At 31.7% G+C, this 15,313-nt stretch overlaps 1 protein-coding gene across 2 annotated transcripts in view; it reads right to left on the bottom strand.

Moving 5' to 3' along the window:
* Positions 1 to 15,313, bottom strand: part of LOC143233352 (uncharacterized) — a 110,156-nt gene that overhangs the window by 61,523 nt on the left and 33,320 nt on the right. For both annotated transcript variants that reach the window (XM_076469519.1, XM_076469520.1), the window contains exons 2-4: positions 12,889 to 13,009; positions 11,616 to 11,715; positions 8,451 to 8,548 (exon numbers count right to left, since the gene is read on the bottom strand). In XM_076469519.1, the coding sequence (XP_076325634.1) occupies positions 8,451 to 8,548; positions 11,616 to 11,715; positions 12,889 to 13,001 (311 nt within the window). In that variant the 5' untranslated portion in view covers positions 13,002 to 13,009. The remainder of the gene's footprint in view (positions 1 to 8,450; positions 8,549 to 11,615; positions 11,716 to 12,888; positions 13,010 to 15,313) is intronic.

A 15,313-nucleotide genomic window follows, 5' to 3' on the forward strand; every position in this document is an offset into this window, starting at 1 on the left:
AGCTGCCATAAAACACACTAAATCAACTTAAGTATCAATATACATTATGGGCAATGTTATTATCACCGCCGGTATCGAAATCAGAATTTTAGCCTTATAAGCCCACAGACTTAGCATATCCCGCATAATTAAGCTTTCAGACTTAGCCAAAGTAGCCAATAAGCAGTAAACTAGAATCCTGGGTTTTAGCGTCACAGATTTGTCACTGAAAGACCTGGTTAAGTGAAAAAGTTTGAAATCTCCGATTTATTTTGATAAATAAAATATATAAAAATAACCAGTGAACTAAAAACCCCTACGATTCGAATAAAGTAATGAATAATAAAAGCGACGTAGTTGAAACGTTTCACTTTCACTACGTTTTGAACAATTAAAATATCTTTACTAACGTTTAACTTTCACTACGTTTTGTACAACTATAATATCTTTACTAACGTTTAACTTTCACTACGTTTTGGACAACTATAATATCTTTACTAACGTTTATCTTTCACTACGTTTTGAACAACTATAATATCTTTACTAACGTTTATCTTTCACTACGTTTTGTACAACTATAATATCTTTGCTAACGTTTAACTTTCACAACGTTTTGAACAACTATAATATCTTTACTAACGTTTAACTTTCACTACGTTTTGTACAACTATAATATCTTTACTAACGTTTAATTTTCACTACGTTTTGAACAACTATAATATCTTTACTAACGTTTATCTTTCACTACGTTTTGTACAACTATAATATCTTTACTAATGTTTAATTTTCACTACGTTTTGTACAACTATAATATCTTTGCTAACGTTTAACTTTCACTACGTTTTGAACAACTATAATATCTTTACTAACGTTTAACTTTCACTACGTTTTGTACAACTATAATATCTTTACTAACGTTTAACTTTCACTACGTTTTGAACAACTATAATATCTTTACTAACGTTTAACTTTCACTACGTTTTGTACAACTATAATATCTTTACTAACGTTTAACTTTCACTACGTTTTGAACAACTATAATATCTTTACTAACGTTTAACTTTCACTACGTTTTGTACAACTATAATATCTTTACTAACGTTTAACTTTCACTACGTTTTGTACAACTATAATATCTTTACTAACGTTTAATTTTCACTACGTTTTGTACAACTATAATATCTTTACTAACGTTTAACTTTCACTACGTTTTGTACAACTATAATATCTTTACTAACGTTTAATTTTCACTACGTTTTGTACAACTAAAATATCTTTACTAACGTTTAACTTTCACTACGTTTTGTACAACTATAATATCTTTACTAACGTTTAACTTTCACTACGTTTTGTACAACTATAATATCTTTACTAACGTTTAATTTTCACTACGTTTTGTACAACTATAATATCTTTACTAACGTTTAATTTTCACTACGTTTTGTACAACTATAATATCTTTACTAACGTTTAACTTTCACTACGTTTTGTACAACTATAATATCTTTACTAACGTTTAATTTTCACTACGTTTTGTACAACTATAATATCTTTACTAACGTTTAACTTTCACTACGTTTTGTACAACTATAATATCTTTACTAACGTTTAATTTTCACTACGTTTTGTACAACTATAATATCTTTACTAACGTTTAATCTTTCACTACGTTTTGTACAACTATAATATCTTTACTAACGTTTAACTTTCACTACGTTTTGTACAACTATAATATCTTTACTAACGTTTAACTTTCACTACGTTTTGTACAACTATAATATCTTTACTAACGTTTAACTTTCACTACGTTTTGTACAACTATAATATCTTTACTAACGTTTAACTTTCACTACGTTTTGTACAACTATAATATCTTTACTAACGTTTAACTTTCACTACGTTTTGTACAACTATAATATCTTTACTAATGTTTAATTTTCACTACGTTTTGAACAACTATAATATCTTTACTAACGTTTCACTTTCACTACGTTTTGCAACTACTATATAATATCTTTACTAACGTTTAACTTTCACTACGTTTTGTACAACTATAATATCTTTACTAACGTTTAACTTTCACTACGTTTTGTACAACTATAATATCTTTACTAACGTTTAATTTTCACTACGTTTTGTACAACTATAATATCTTTACTAACGTTTAACTTTCACTACGTTTTGTACAACTATAATATCTTTACTAACGTTTATCTTTCACTACGTTTTGAACAACTATAATATCTTTACTAACGTTTAACTTTCACTACGTTTTGAACAACTATAATATCTTTACTAACGTTTAACTTTCACTACGTTTTGTACAACTATAATATCTTTACTAACGTTTAACTTTCACTACGTTTTGTACAACTATAATATCTTTACTAATGTTTAACTTTCACTACGTTTTGAACAACTATAATATCTTTACTAATGTTTAACTTTCACTACGTTTTGTACAACTATAATATCTTTACTAACGTTTAACTTTCACTACGTTTTGTACAACTATAATATCTTTACTAACGTTTAACTTTCACTACGTTTTGTACAACTATAATATCTTTACTAATGTTTAACTTTCACTACGTTTTGTACAACTATAATATCTTTACTAACGTTTAACTTTCACTACGTTTTGTACAACTATAATATCTTTACTAACGTTTAACTTTCACTACGTTTTGTACAACTATAATATCTTTACTAACGTTTAACTTTCACTACGTTTTGTTTTGTACAACTATAAACGTTTAACTATCTTTACTAACGTTTAACTTTCACTACGTTTTGTACAACTATAATATCTTTACTAACGTTTAACTTTCACTACGTTTTGTACAACGTATAATATCTTTACTAACGTTTAACTTTCACTACGTTTTGTACAACTATAATATCTTTACTAACGTTTAACTTTCACTACGTTTTGTACAACTATAATATCTTTACTAACGTTTAACTTTCACTACGTTTTGTACAACTATAATATCTTTACTAACGTTTAACTTTCACTACGTTTTGAACAACTATAATATCTTTACTAACGTTTAACTTTCACTACGTTTTGAACAACTATAATATCTTTACTAACGTTTAACTTTCACTACGTTTTGTACAACTATAATATCTTTACTAACGTTTAACTTTCACTACGTTTTGTACAACTATAATATCTTTACTAACGTTTAACTTTCACTACGTTTTGAACAATTAAAATATCTTTACTAACGTTTAACTTTCACTACGTTTTGTACAACTATAATATCTTTACTAACGTTTAACTTTCACTACGTTTTGTACAACTATAATATCTTTACTAACGTTTAACTTTCACTACGTTTTGTACAACTATAATATCTTTACTAACGTTTAACTTTCACTACGTTTTGAACAACGTAACTAATATCTTTACTAACGTTTAACTTTCACTACGTTTTGTACAACTATAATATCTTTACTAACGTTTAACTTTCACTACGTTTTGTACAACTAAAATATCTTTACTAACGTTTAACTTTCACTACGTTTTGTACAACTATAATATCTTTACTAACGTTTAACTTTCACTACGTTTTGTATAATATCTTTACTAACGTTTAACTTTCACTACGTTTTGTACAACTATAATATCTTTACTAACGTTTAACTTTCACTACGTTTTGTACAACTATAATATCTTTACTAACGTTTAACTTTCACTACGTTTTGTACAACTATAATATCTTTACTAACGTTTAACTTTCACTACGTTTTGTTTTGAACAACTATAATATCAAACGTTTAACTATAATATAATTTTAACTAACGTTTAACTTTCACTACGTTTTGTACAACTATAATATCTTTACTAACTATAAATATCTTTACTAACGTTTAACTTTCACTACGTTTTGTACAACGTTATAATATCTTTACTAACGTTTAACTTTCACTACGTTTTGTACAACTATAATATCTTTACTAACGTTTAACTTTCACTACGTTTTGTACAACTATAATATCTTTACTAACGTTTAACTTTCACTACGTTTTGTACAACTATAATATCTTTACTAATGTTTAACTTTCACTACGTTTTGTACAACTATAATATCTTTACTAACGTTTATCTTTCACTACGTTTTGTACAACTATAATATCTTTACGTTTTTTCTTTCACTACGTTTTGTACAACTATAATATCTTTACTAACGTTTAACTTTCACTAACGTTTTGTACGTTTTGTAATTAACTATAATATCTTTACTAACGTTTAACTTTCACTACGTTTTGTACAACTATAATATCTTTACTAACGTTTAACTTTCACTACGTTTTGTACAACTATAATATCTTTACTAACGTTTAACTTTCACTACGTTTTGTACAACTATAATATCTTTACTAACGTTTAACTTTCACTACGTTTTGTACAACTATAATATCTTTACTAACGTTTAACTTTCACTACGTTTTGTACAACTATAATATCTTTACTAACGTTTAACTTTCACTACGTTTTGTACAACTATAATATCTTTACTAACGTTTAACGTTTAACTTTCACTACGTTTTGTACAACTATAATATCTTTACTAATTTCATCTTTACTACGTTTTGTTTAACTTCTTTACTACGTTTAACTTGTACAACTATAATATCTTTACTAACGTTTAACTTTCACTACGTTTTGTACAACTATAATATCTTTACTAACGTTTAATATCTTTACTTTCACTACGTTTTGTACAACTATAATATCTTTACTAACGTTTAACTTTCACTACGTTTTGTACAACTATAATATCTTTACTAACGTTTAACTTTCACTACGTTTTGTACAACTATAATATCTTTACTTTCAACGTTTAATAATTCACTACGTTTTGTTTTGTACAACTATAATATCTTTACTAACGTTTAATATCTTTCACTACGTTTTGTACAACTATAATATCTTTACTAACGTTTATCTTTCACTACGTTTATAATATCTTTACTAACGTTTAACTTTCACTACGTTTTGTACAACTATAATATCTTTACTAACGTTTAACTTTCACTACGTTTTGTACAACTATAATATCTTTACTAACGTTTAACTTTCACTACGTTTTGTTTTGTACAACTATAATATCTTTACTAACGTTTAACTTTCACTACGTTTTGTACAACTATAATATCTTTACTAACGTTTAACTTTCACTACGTTTTGTACAACTATAATATCTTTACTAACGTTTAACTTTCACTACGTTTTGTACAACTATAATATCTTTACTAACGTTTAACTTTCACTACGTTTTGTACAACTATAATATCTTTACTAACGTTTAACTTTCACTACGTTTTGTACAACTATAATATCTTTACTAACGTTTAACTTTCACTACGTTTTGTACAACTATAATATCTTTACTAACGTTTAACTTTCACTACGTTTTGTACAACTATAATATCTTTACTAACGTTTCACTTTCACTACGTTTTGTACAACTATAATATCTTTACTAACGTTTCACTTTCACTACGTTTTGTACAACTATAATATCTTTACTAACGTTTAACTTTCACTACGTTTTGTACAACTATAATATCTTTACTAACGTTTAACTTTCACTTTCGTTTTGTACTTTACTAACGTTTTGTTTCACTACAACTATAATATCTTTACTAACGTTTAACTTTCACTACGTTTTGTACAACTATAATATCTTTACTAACGTTTAACTTTCACTACGTTTTGTACAACTATAATATCTTTACTAACGTTTGTACAACTAACTTTCACTACGTTTTGTACAACTATAATATCTTTACTAACGTTTAACTTTCACTACGTTTTGTACAACTATAATATCTTTACTAACGTTTAACTTTCACTACGTTTTGTACAACTATAATATCTTTACTAACGTTTCACTTTCACTACGTTTTGTACAACTATAATATCTTTACTAACGTTTCACTTTCTACGTTTTGTACAACTATAATATCTTTACTAACGTTTAACTTTCACTACGTTTTTGTACAACTATAATATCTTTACTAACGTTTCAAACTATAATATCTTTACTAACGTTTAACTTTCACTACGTTTTGTACAACTATAATATCTTTACTAACGTTTCACTTTCACTACGTTTTGTACAACTATAATATCTTTGGTAACCGTTACCAGTCATCAAGTTTCGCACAACAGAAATCACCAACGTGCCAGTTTTCGTATGTATTATGTACGTAAGTGAAACTGATAAATAACTTACTCTTAGCTTGTGAAGTGTAAACTAACTTTATGAACGATCCCTAATACTAACTGACTTCTTATATAAAAGGTCACTTCCTCCCAGTACATCGTTGAGCCTTCCTCTTTTGTATGGGGACAGGGGGAAAGGTGGGCAGTAGCTAAGTGTACAAATGAGTCATCGTGGGATTTCTCAGGGTATTAAGTCCACTCAGGCTACTTAACGACGTTAATAATACAGGGTATAGGGTCGGTTATCTGTTTCTGTTCAATAAAATAATTGGAACGGTGAAATATTTAGGCCACGAGGAAAGTAACTCAAAACTATTAAAACACATTAAGAATTTCTCATCTAATATTGTTTAAACAGTGTTGTTTAAATTTTAAGATTCCACACTGCTTATTAAGCAACAGAGGTATCTTGTTATTAAGATACTTTAAGTGCCTTAAATTGAACCTCGACCTATTCAACGGTAACCTCTTCCTTAGAGCCATAAACAATAGTGAATTAAAGATACAAAAAAACACGTTTTAAAACTTTGAACAACACACATAAAGAAAAGGATTATGAGAAACGTAAGTTACAGAATGGTTTTGAACTCATTTTGTTTCTGAATTCTAAAGACGACTGGTATAAGTACTAAGATATTAAATAAAATAAAGTACTGTACAACGTTTCGGTCTTTCGAAGCCATCTTCAGGTTGATAAAGGCAATTCGTAACTGACTGTCACGTTTATGACGCCCACTGAATAACTTAGGTATCAAAATATTTATACATCAGTGTGACTAATACACTAGTAAATGGATAACTACCGCCCAAAGTTACAAGCCGGTAAAGAAACCTTAAATATAATAGTTTAATTTGTACTTGGCTTCAAGTTGTGTACCTACACACAGGGACGATTACCGATGTCTGAAAGTCAACCAATCGCGTATCTGGTAGAGAAAGACCAGTCATAGCATTCAGGTAACATTGTTTCGTTGTAAGTAATACTGTATACGTGACAAATACAGCTTTAGTACCGTTACATCTGGGAAACTTCGTCAGCAAGTAGGCTCATAATTTATGTTACGTATATATACTACGTACTTGATAGATAATACAATGTTCATTCTTGAGCAGAAAAAAAAAGCCATTTTATTAGAACTTTCTAGTATAAAAGCAATTAAGTGAAAGTAAACACAGTATTAACGTTGTCCTCATACAGGCTTTTCTTAAACGTAAAAGCTTTCCTAAACACTCTTGGTTTGGTTTGGTTTGTTCTGAATTTCGCGCACAGCTACACAAGGGCTATCCGCGCTAGCCGTCCCTACTTTAGCAGTGTCAGACTAGAGGGAAGGCAGCTAGTCATCACCATCCACCGTCAGCTCTTGGACTACTCTTTTACCAACGAATAGTGGGATTGACCACAACTTTATAACGTCCCCACGGCTGAAAGGGCGAGCACGTTTGGTGTGACGGCGATTCGCCTCAACACTCTTTGCAGTTCCACATTTCTCCTTATATTTTTTAACGTTTTCATACCAGAGTGTTCACCTGAGATTTCGAAGAAAAACAAATCAAAATATTACAGGTGGATCTAATTGAAATCTACTTATATGCATGTTTACGTTCACAAATACTGCTACAGTATAGAAATATTCTGTTCTGTTGTAGTGAGGTCACGAACCTGAAAACATACTGAATTCATGAACCCAAGTAATGGTTTTTGGAACGAAAAAAAGGAATTATGAATTATAAATAACACTGTTTTCAACCTTATCTCTTTATTTTAAATTATCAAGGACAACACTGAATTAAAACTTGTTTTTTTATAACGTTACTTTTATATAAATACACATATATAAATACGTCCTTACACTTTATATAAAATGCTAGATTTTTTAATTAGGCTTAAATTAGTTATGCTTCCTTCATTAAATACTTCAACTACTGGCATGGTATATCACTGCTGCTTTTATCAACTAAAAAACAAAACAAACAGCACTTAGGAATAGCTTCTTTGTTAAATTCACAGTCTATACATTTCCATGAATCATTTTGAAGATATACAAAAAATTAGGTTCTTGATATGAACCTGGTGATAAATATTGACTCCGTTGTATAAGTATCATTAATCGGCCAAAACACATTTACATCTTAAAGACTTTAAGTATATCAGTGTGAAAACATTACAGACTGGAGAATATATGAACTAATTTAAATTAGAAATAGGACGATAATTGTAGTTATAACAAACCGTGTGAGATGTTTGATCCGGGTACTTGGTGTCGCAAGAGGGCTGTTTCTGGCTGTACACACACTTTCCATGGTGTCAGGCACACAAGAAATACTACCCTTAAGGGGGAAAAAAAAAAATCGGTATATTCAATTTATGTTTAAAAAAGTTTATCAGTTTTATTTGCACCAGTTTCATCTGTTTATCTGTCTTTGTTTTTTAAGCCCATAGTTACGGAATGGGCTCTCTGTGCTCTGCCCACCACAGTTATAGAAACCCGACGTTTAGCATAGCTTAGCACTGAACCACTGGGGCTGGCTGGTCCCATCACAGAGCTTACCTTTAATTTTCAATAGAAAACAGTTTCTACCGATTTACGTACGGCAGATTAAATATTCTAGCATTTACACCGTTTCTTTATCCAATTATCTAAACAACCATAACTGACACTGTGATAAGACCACATAATATCGTACATTCTTTGATTCTCCACTGAAACATAACCACACAAAGTCTCATAAAAACAATAACAGATTGTAGTGACACATGAAGAGTTTCTCAGTTACGTTCTTCCAAAAACGACTAAGCACATTCACCTAACGCTAGTGGTTTCGTACTTGGACAACACTCGAGGTTTATTGATCAAGTGGAGAAAGCCACCGAGTTCTCTTCTTCCCCTTAGTACGCGAGATATTTATATTTGTAGAGGTATATAAACATTTCGGGTGATTAACAACACGTAAGTTGATAGATCACGTTTTACCTTCTATGTGAACTGCTGAATAACTTAGTTGTGTTCTAGTAAAGAAACGAATGTACTTTTCCATTCATTGTTAATGACTAAATAACAAAACTTGTGTTTTATATGTCATGTTACATCAACGTTTTGTCTCGTTGAATCTCACGTATAGCTATTATACGTGAGACTTATGTACGCCAGCCGCCACAAATTTTCAAATAAGAAAGTATAAGGGAAGGCACCTTCCATATAAGATCCAAAATAAACTCTTGTTGGACCAAGTTCGGGGATTCGTTTATTACTTCTATAAAGTGAGGTGTGCTTTTTTATATTCTTTTGCGGTAACAGTGCGCTAAATACGCAAACCCAATACCTAGTCTGGCAGACCAAGCACTGATTACAGCACGGTCCATTAAATCTGTAATCTAAAAATATTCTCAGGGATTTTGTGATACCACTTGTATACAATATGTATCTTTCATGAAGCGAATTTGCTGAAAACAGAACTTAAAGAGGCTAGAAACTAATTATGTTTATTTATTAATGATGACAAGATTCAACGTTTCATACACCAAATTTGCCCCAGCTTTACTTAAAAACAGTAAAATAAATCAATATTAACTCAAACCAATGATAACCAATCCATGACAAGAAAGCAGTATACAAATAAACATAACTTCTGTTATTGTAACTGAATTATATTTGTGAAGTTATAGTTTCAACAAAGTGAACAAAAAGTTACCAAAGTATTATAAATGTTCAAGAAAAGTTTGTGAATGTCGAGATTACAAAAGTTTAAAACAAATTTGACAACGAATGATCTTGGATCAACACTAGGAAGAGGGTGGGTCAGCTACCAACTTGGTTCAACACTAGGGAGAGGGTGGGTCAGCTACCAACTTGGTTCAACACTAGGGAGAGGGTGGGTCAGCTACTAACTTGGTTCAGTACTAGGAAGAGGGTGGTCAGCTACCAATTTAGATCAATACTGGGAACAGGGTGGTCTGTTTCCAACTTGGATCAGCACTAGGAAGATGGTCAGCTACGAATTTAGATCAACACTGGGAAGAGGGTGATCTGTTTCCAACTTGGATCAGCACTAGGAAGAGGGTGGTCAGCTACCAATTTAGATCAATACTAGGAAGAGGGTAGTCAGCTACCAATTTGGATCAACACTAGGAAGAGAGCGGTCAGCTACCAATTTGGATCAACACTAGGAAGAGAGCGGTCAGCTACCAACTGAGGCAATTCTCTCGTTTAAAATGTTTTCGAGCATACCTTTACGTTTTTAATGTTTTTATTTCCACAAAAAAATAACTAATTTTCTTTGGAATTTCTTTTCGAAACGTCTAAATGTAATTCATTATATCTTCAATGATAAAATATTACATATCTATTCTGATTGTAGCTTTCTATACATTTAATCGTAGAATTCTAACTGTACTCACACCTGCCGAATATTATACAGATAACATTTTCCAAATCTTATATAAGATGTTGCAAAATATATTAGAATTGTTCAAAACATTTAAAAACAAAATACATCTTATAATGTTCTTTGTGTAGATCTTCAAAACAAACAAAGGTTGCCAAGAGCATTAATCACACGTTTCATAGTTTCAAACAATGTATCGTCTCTATCACCGGAAACAGGAAAGTATGCGATAACATCACTGCCCCATTCTAAAAACTGAAAATGACACGAGGGGCGCTGTTTAGACCATTTTAAAACTGTGTAAGGTCGTTTTACTCTAGAAGATTACCATTCTGGGCTCACTGGAAGCTTTAGGCTACCCCCAGACCCCTCACTTTAACTGAATTAAACTCTACGGAAGGCTTTGGTGATGACTGGTTATTTTGACCTAACAGTCCTAACTGGAATAGCAAGACTAAGTTTGATCCTGGGAACAGAAACCTTAGGAGGATCAGAAAGAAAAGTCCTTGACTTTTTCTTTCATGGGTGGGGGAGAAAAACAGGTTGTGTATGGTAATTAAACACCTGGAAGAGGGTGAGATTCAGACCTGTCATGAATGGGAGTCAGTTAAAAAAAAACATTAAATATTGTTTATCCCACTGAAATATGGGGAACATCTGTGGTGTATCAACATCCAGCTTACTGAATGTATCAAGTTACATGCTGTTGTTTTTATTTTCAAGCACACGTACAAATACATGCATACAAATCAAAACACAAGTAACCGACCAACCCTTTAGCTTCGTAAATTATCACTAAAGATGCACATGGACAGACTGAAATACATACAAATAAATAAATAAATACCAGGTATTGAAGAATAAACAGGTAATTAATTAAACAGAATAACACATTGTGCTTTTCAAACTAAATTAATAAACAACTAGATAGGCGTATTCAGCTGCTTTACTTATAAATTACCACGTCCATTATTACAAATAAAAATTTAACAGTACAGCAAAACAATGATACCTTGGAGTTTGAGCTGTGACTGGCTTCAGATCCCGAGGTTTCGACTACAGATCGAAGTGCTGGAAGTGTGGTTTTAACGTCACTTTCATGTTCTTTTGGTCTGATTAAACACAGCAAAAGTCATTTAGTTTACACTGAAGAAAACATAATATACAATTCATGGAACACCTTTAAAGGCGCTGTATATTTGCTCCATTAGCACTCGGTACAATATAACTGTTTGCGAAACGGAAACTTTTTCTTCGTTAGAACTCTTACAGCTTATAACAGTTAAAATTGTGTTATATACCCCTTTCACGAAAGCGGAAACATAAGGTAAAATTAAAGACTAAAATAAATACTTCTATCGTCACGTAAACTTGATTAAAATTTATTCAAAACGTAGTAATAGCAACAACTAGAGAATCAGCGAATGAAATTTAAGAGTTCGAGTCCAGAAAAAGAAGCGAGAAACAATTACTATTAGTCATACATACTTACAACAAGCATAACGTATTGGTGTTCCGATGCGAGGCTTAAATCAAGGGCCCTTCGTGATTCATTTTCATTATCTCCGTTATTGAGTACGTGTGCAAAGACAAGCTCCCGTTTACATGCGAGTGTGGTTAGACGTAGCTTATAAAATTATGTTCTCTGGATATCAGTGGTTGGGGCAGGAACACAATCTGATGCCAATTAGAGCCTAGAGACCCTGAAATGTAATTATAAACATCCATCTTGCTTGGTTGACCTTCAGGGCGCGTTTTAACCCCCCCCCCTGGATAGGGAGCTACCCCACAAAGTTAGAGACATCCCCCGAGCACCCAACCTGCAATATTAAAATTCAACCCTACTAGTTTGAAAACTGTTAAAAGAGTGAGTGGATAAACAAATTCATACACATGTTATATATACGCGTGTGCGTGTAGGATTCGCCGGATTATCTAAAGATATATTTTTTGTTTCGTTTTTTTGTGAATTTTGCGCAAACCTGCACGAGGGCTATCTGAGCTGTGCGTTCCTAATTTAGCAGTATAAGACTAAAGGGAAGACAGCTAGTCATCACCACTCACCATCAACTCTTGGGCTACTCTTTTACCTATGAATAGTGGGATTGATGGTGACACTATAACTCCCTCACGGCTGAAAGGACGAGCATGTTTGGTGTTACGGTGATTCGAATCCGCGACCCTAAAATTACGAGTAGAGCGCCTTAACCATCTGGTTATGACGGGCTTCTTTCGAAAGACCCAAAAACACTAACCAACAACTATAGCACTGAGAGTTTACTCACCTTAAATCGACCAGCGGTACACTACTAAGAACAGAGCGTCTAGAAACTGACTTAGGAGTGGAAGAGTTGGAAGAGGGTGCATTATCACCCCCCAAAGGATTAACTTCCAGCATCTAGAATTCTGTAACAGAACATAACAGCAGAAATTACATAACCACACTGAAATCACTAGCAACAAACTTAAATGTTATACATTAACGACTACGTAATAACATTTTTTTAATACTATTGTATATGGTCTGTAAGATTGGGCCAGGAGTGATGGCTGTTATAAATGTTAGTTTTAAATTACATTCTCTCGTGTACGTAAGTGAAAACAATTTGATTTATGTCGGTCACTAAATCCATGTGTAACAAGTATTTAAGTTTATTAATTATAATTGGTCTTGCAACGAAAAAAATCATGTGTCAAATTCACATACAGAACATTAGATGTTCTCAGCTAATGATCTTGTCCTTCGAAATAACTGAATGAACAAAACGAATACAAATCAGAGAGGCGTAAAACCTTCGGATATATTAAGTGAATAAATAAAAACGTTCGTCAAAGGCCTGCAAAAACTGCCTTCATTACCTTGTTCGACTAAGATAAAAATGGCTAACTACTTCAGCTATCAACAGAGGAAGTTCCTTTCTAAGAATCACATGTTCGAAAAATATTTGTTACAAACATCAATGACGTAAGAGGGCACCAGAGTCGTTTATCTCCTCACGTTGCAAAACTCGGAAACAAAAGCGATTTTGGTTTTTACTGTAAAAATTTGTTCTGATTCAGATAAACTACACGGAAATACAGTTGATTTTAAAAATATAGTTTCCTGAGTCGCCATGAGTGAAAGCCAAGAGCACGTGACAACTACTATCACATTTTACTGCCAGCATATGATAAAGTTTTCAAAGCGAAACATTTACTTACACAGTGATAGACTTTCGAAACAGAATAATACACTACTTGAATATTTTACTGAAAAAAATTATTACTTTGACAGCAAATAAAATAAGCTATTATTTATGTTTCTACGGGAACACATTTTATGACGTAATTTGCGTATTCACGGTTTTTTTTTTTTGGAAATGATAATGGTTGTTTTTATAATATTCCGATTTTATAATTTCTACATGTGTGGAAATGCCTTGAAATGAAATAATTAGTTTCCGCATTCCTTTACCAGGAGTAATTTCCTGGGGTACCAACCACACCACCTCTGACATCTAGTGGGTAACAAGGAGGCTCAATTAGTAACAAGGGTTTATCAGACTGTCTTCCTTGGAATTTTGTTAATTTAAACGTTTTTTATTACAGATTTGGGCTTTCTATTTAAATACAGTTCTTATTTTTGATGTTAATCTATATTTGCTGTTCAATAATAACTCTCTCCGTCTATGTAAAACCAATCTTTGTGAACAACGACTGTGTCATGGTGCAAATCAGATTGTGCTGCAATTATTATAAATTTTGTTTAAGCTATTTACAAATTGTATTTTTAGAATAAGAATTAATCTGATTGATTGAGGGTTGGGAATTAGCCACAAAGCTACACAATGGGCTATCAGTGCTCTGCCCACCACGGGCACAGAGATCCGGTTTCTAAAGGGCAGTAGACATGCTGCTATGCCGCTAGGGGGGCATAAGAATTAATGACAGATTTCAAATATAAAAATTGATAACCACATTGTTCTTAAAAGTTGAAACAAGAACCGTTCTAAAGTGAGTTACACTATGCACACTGGACATCGAACATAAATTTGCACTACTAGTAGATAACTCTACGTGGCTTTACTATAAGAATAACACATCAATTTTCACTGTACATTTGTATATTAATTAATTAATGTAATACATCATACTACATAGCATATATATACGACCTACACACGATTTCCAAATAACAGTATATATACTTTTTGAAGTAACCAATAGAACAGATCTTAACTTTATAATCTGGTACCGCTTAGAAGTTAAAATGTTGTCTTTCGATCTCTTGAGTAACTGAACAAATTTATTCTAAAAGTTCAATAGACTTTGTGCTATTTCAATACAACATTAAAGTTCTGAAAATCAAATTAATTTTAACTTCTGTACAGAATACATTTTACACAAATACACATTGAAACCACACGAGCGAGATTGTTTAACATACATGTTTATGAACGAATTTTGAATTAAAGATAACTGTTTCAAAAACACAGATCGCGGCTGTAAAGTTTTCGCATCTTTTTTACCAAAAGTTAGAACAAAAGTTTTGCTTCCAAGGTTTAATGAAATATGACGTAACCTGAAGGCAGATCAGTGTTCCGTCGTAACATGCCTCCACCCCCAAATAATTGGCTTTAATACGCTTATAATAAGTCAATGTTTACTAATGTATTGTATATAGAGGCAATGAGAAACGATTCACTGCTTTGTATGTATTTTTTTTTTTTT

The sequence above is a fragment of the Tachypleus tridentatus genome, chromosome 12 (assembly GCF_004210375.1).
Source record: "Tachypleus tridentatus isolate NWPU-2018 chromosome 12, ASM421037v1, whole genome shotgun sequence".
Classification (NCBI taxonomy): domain Eukaryota; kingdom Metazoa; phylum Arthropoda; class Merostomata; order Xiphosura; family Limulidae; genus Tachypleus; species Tachypleus tridentatus.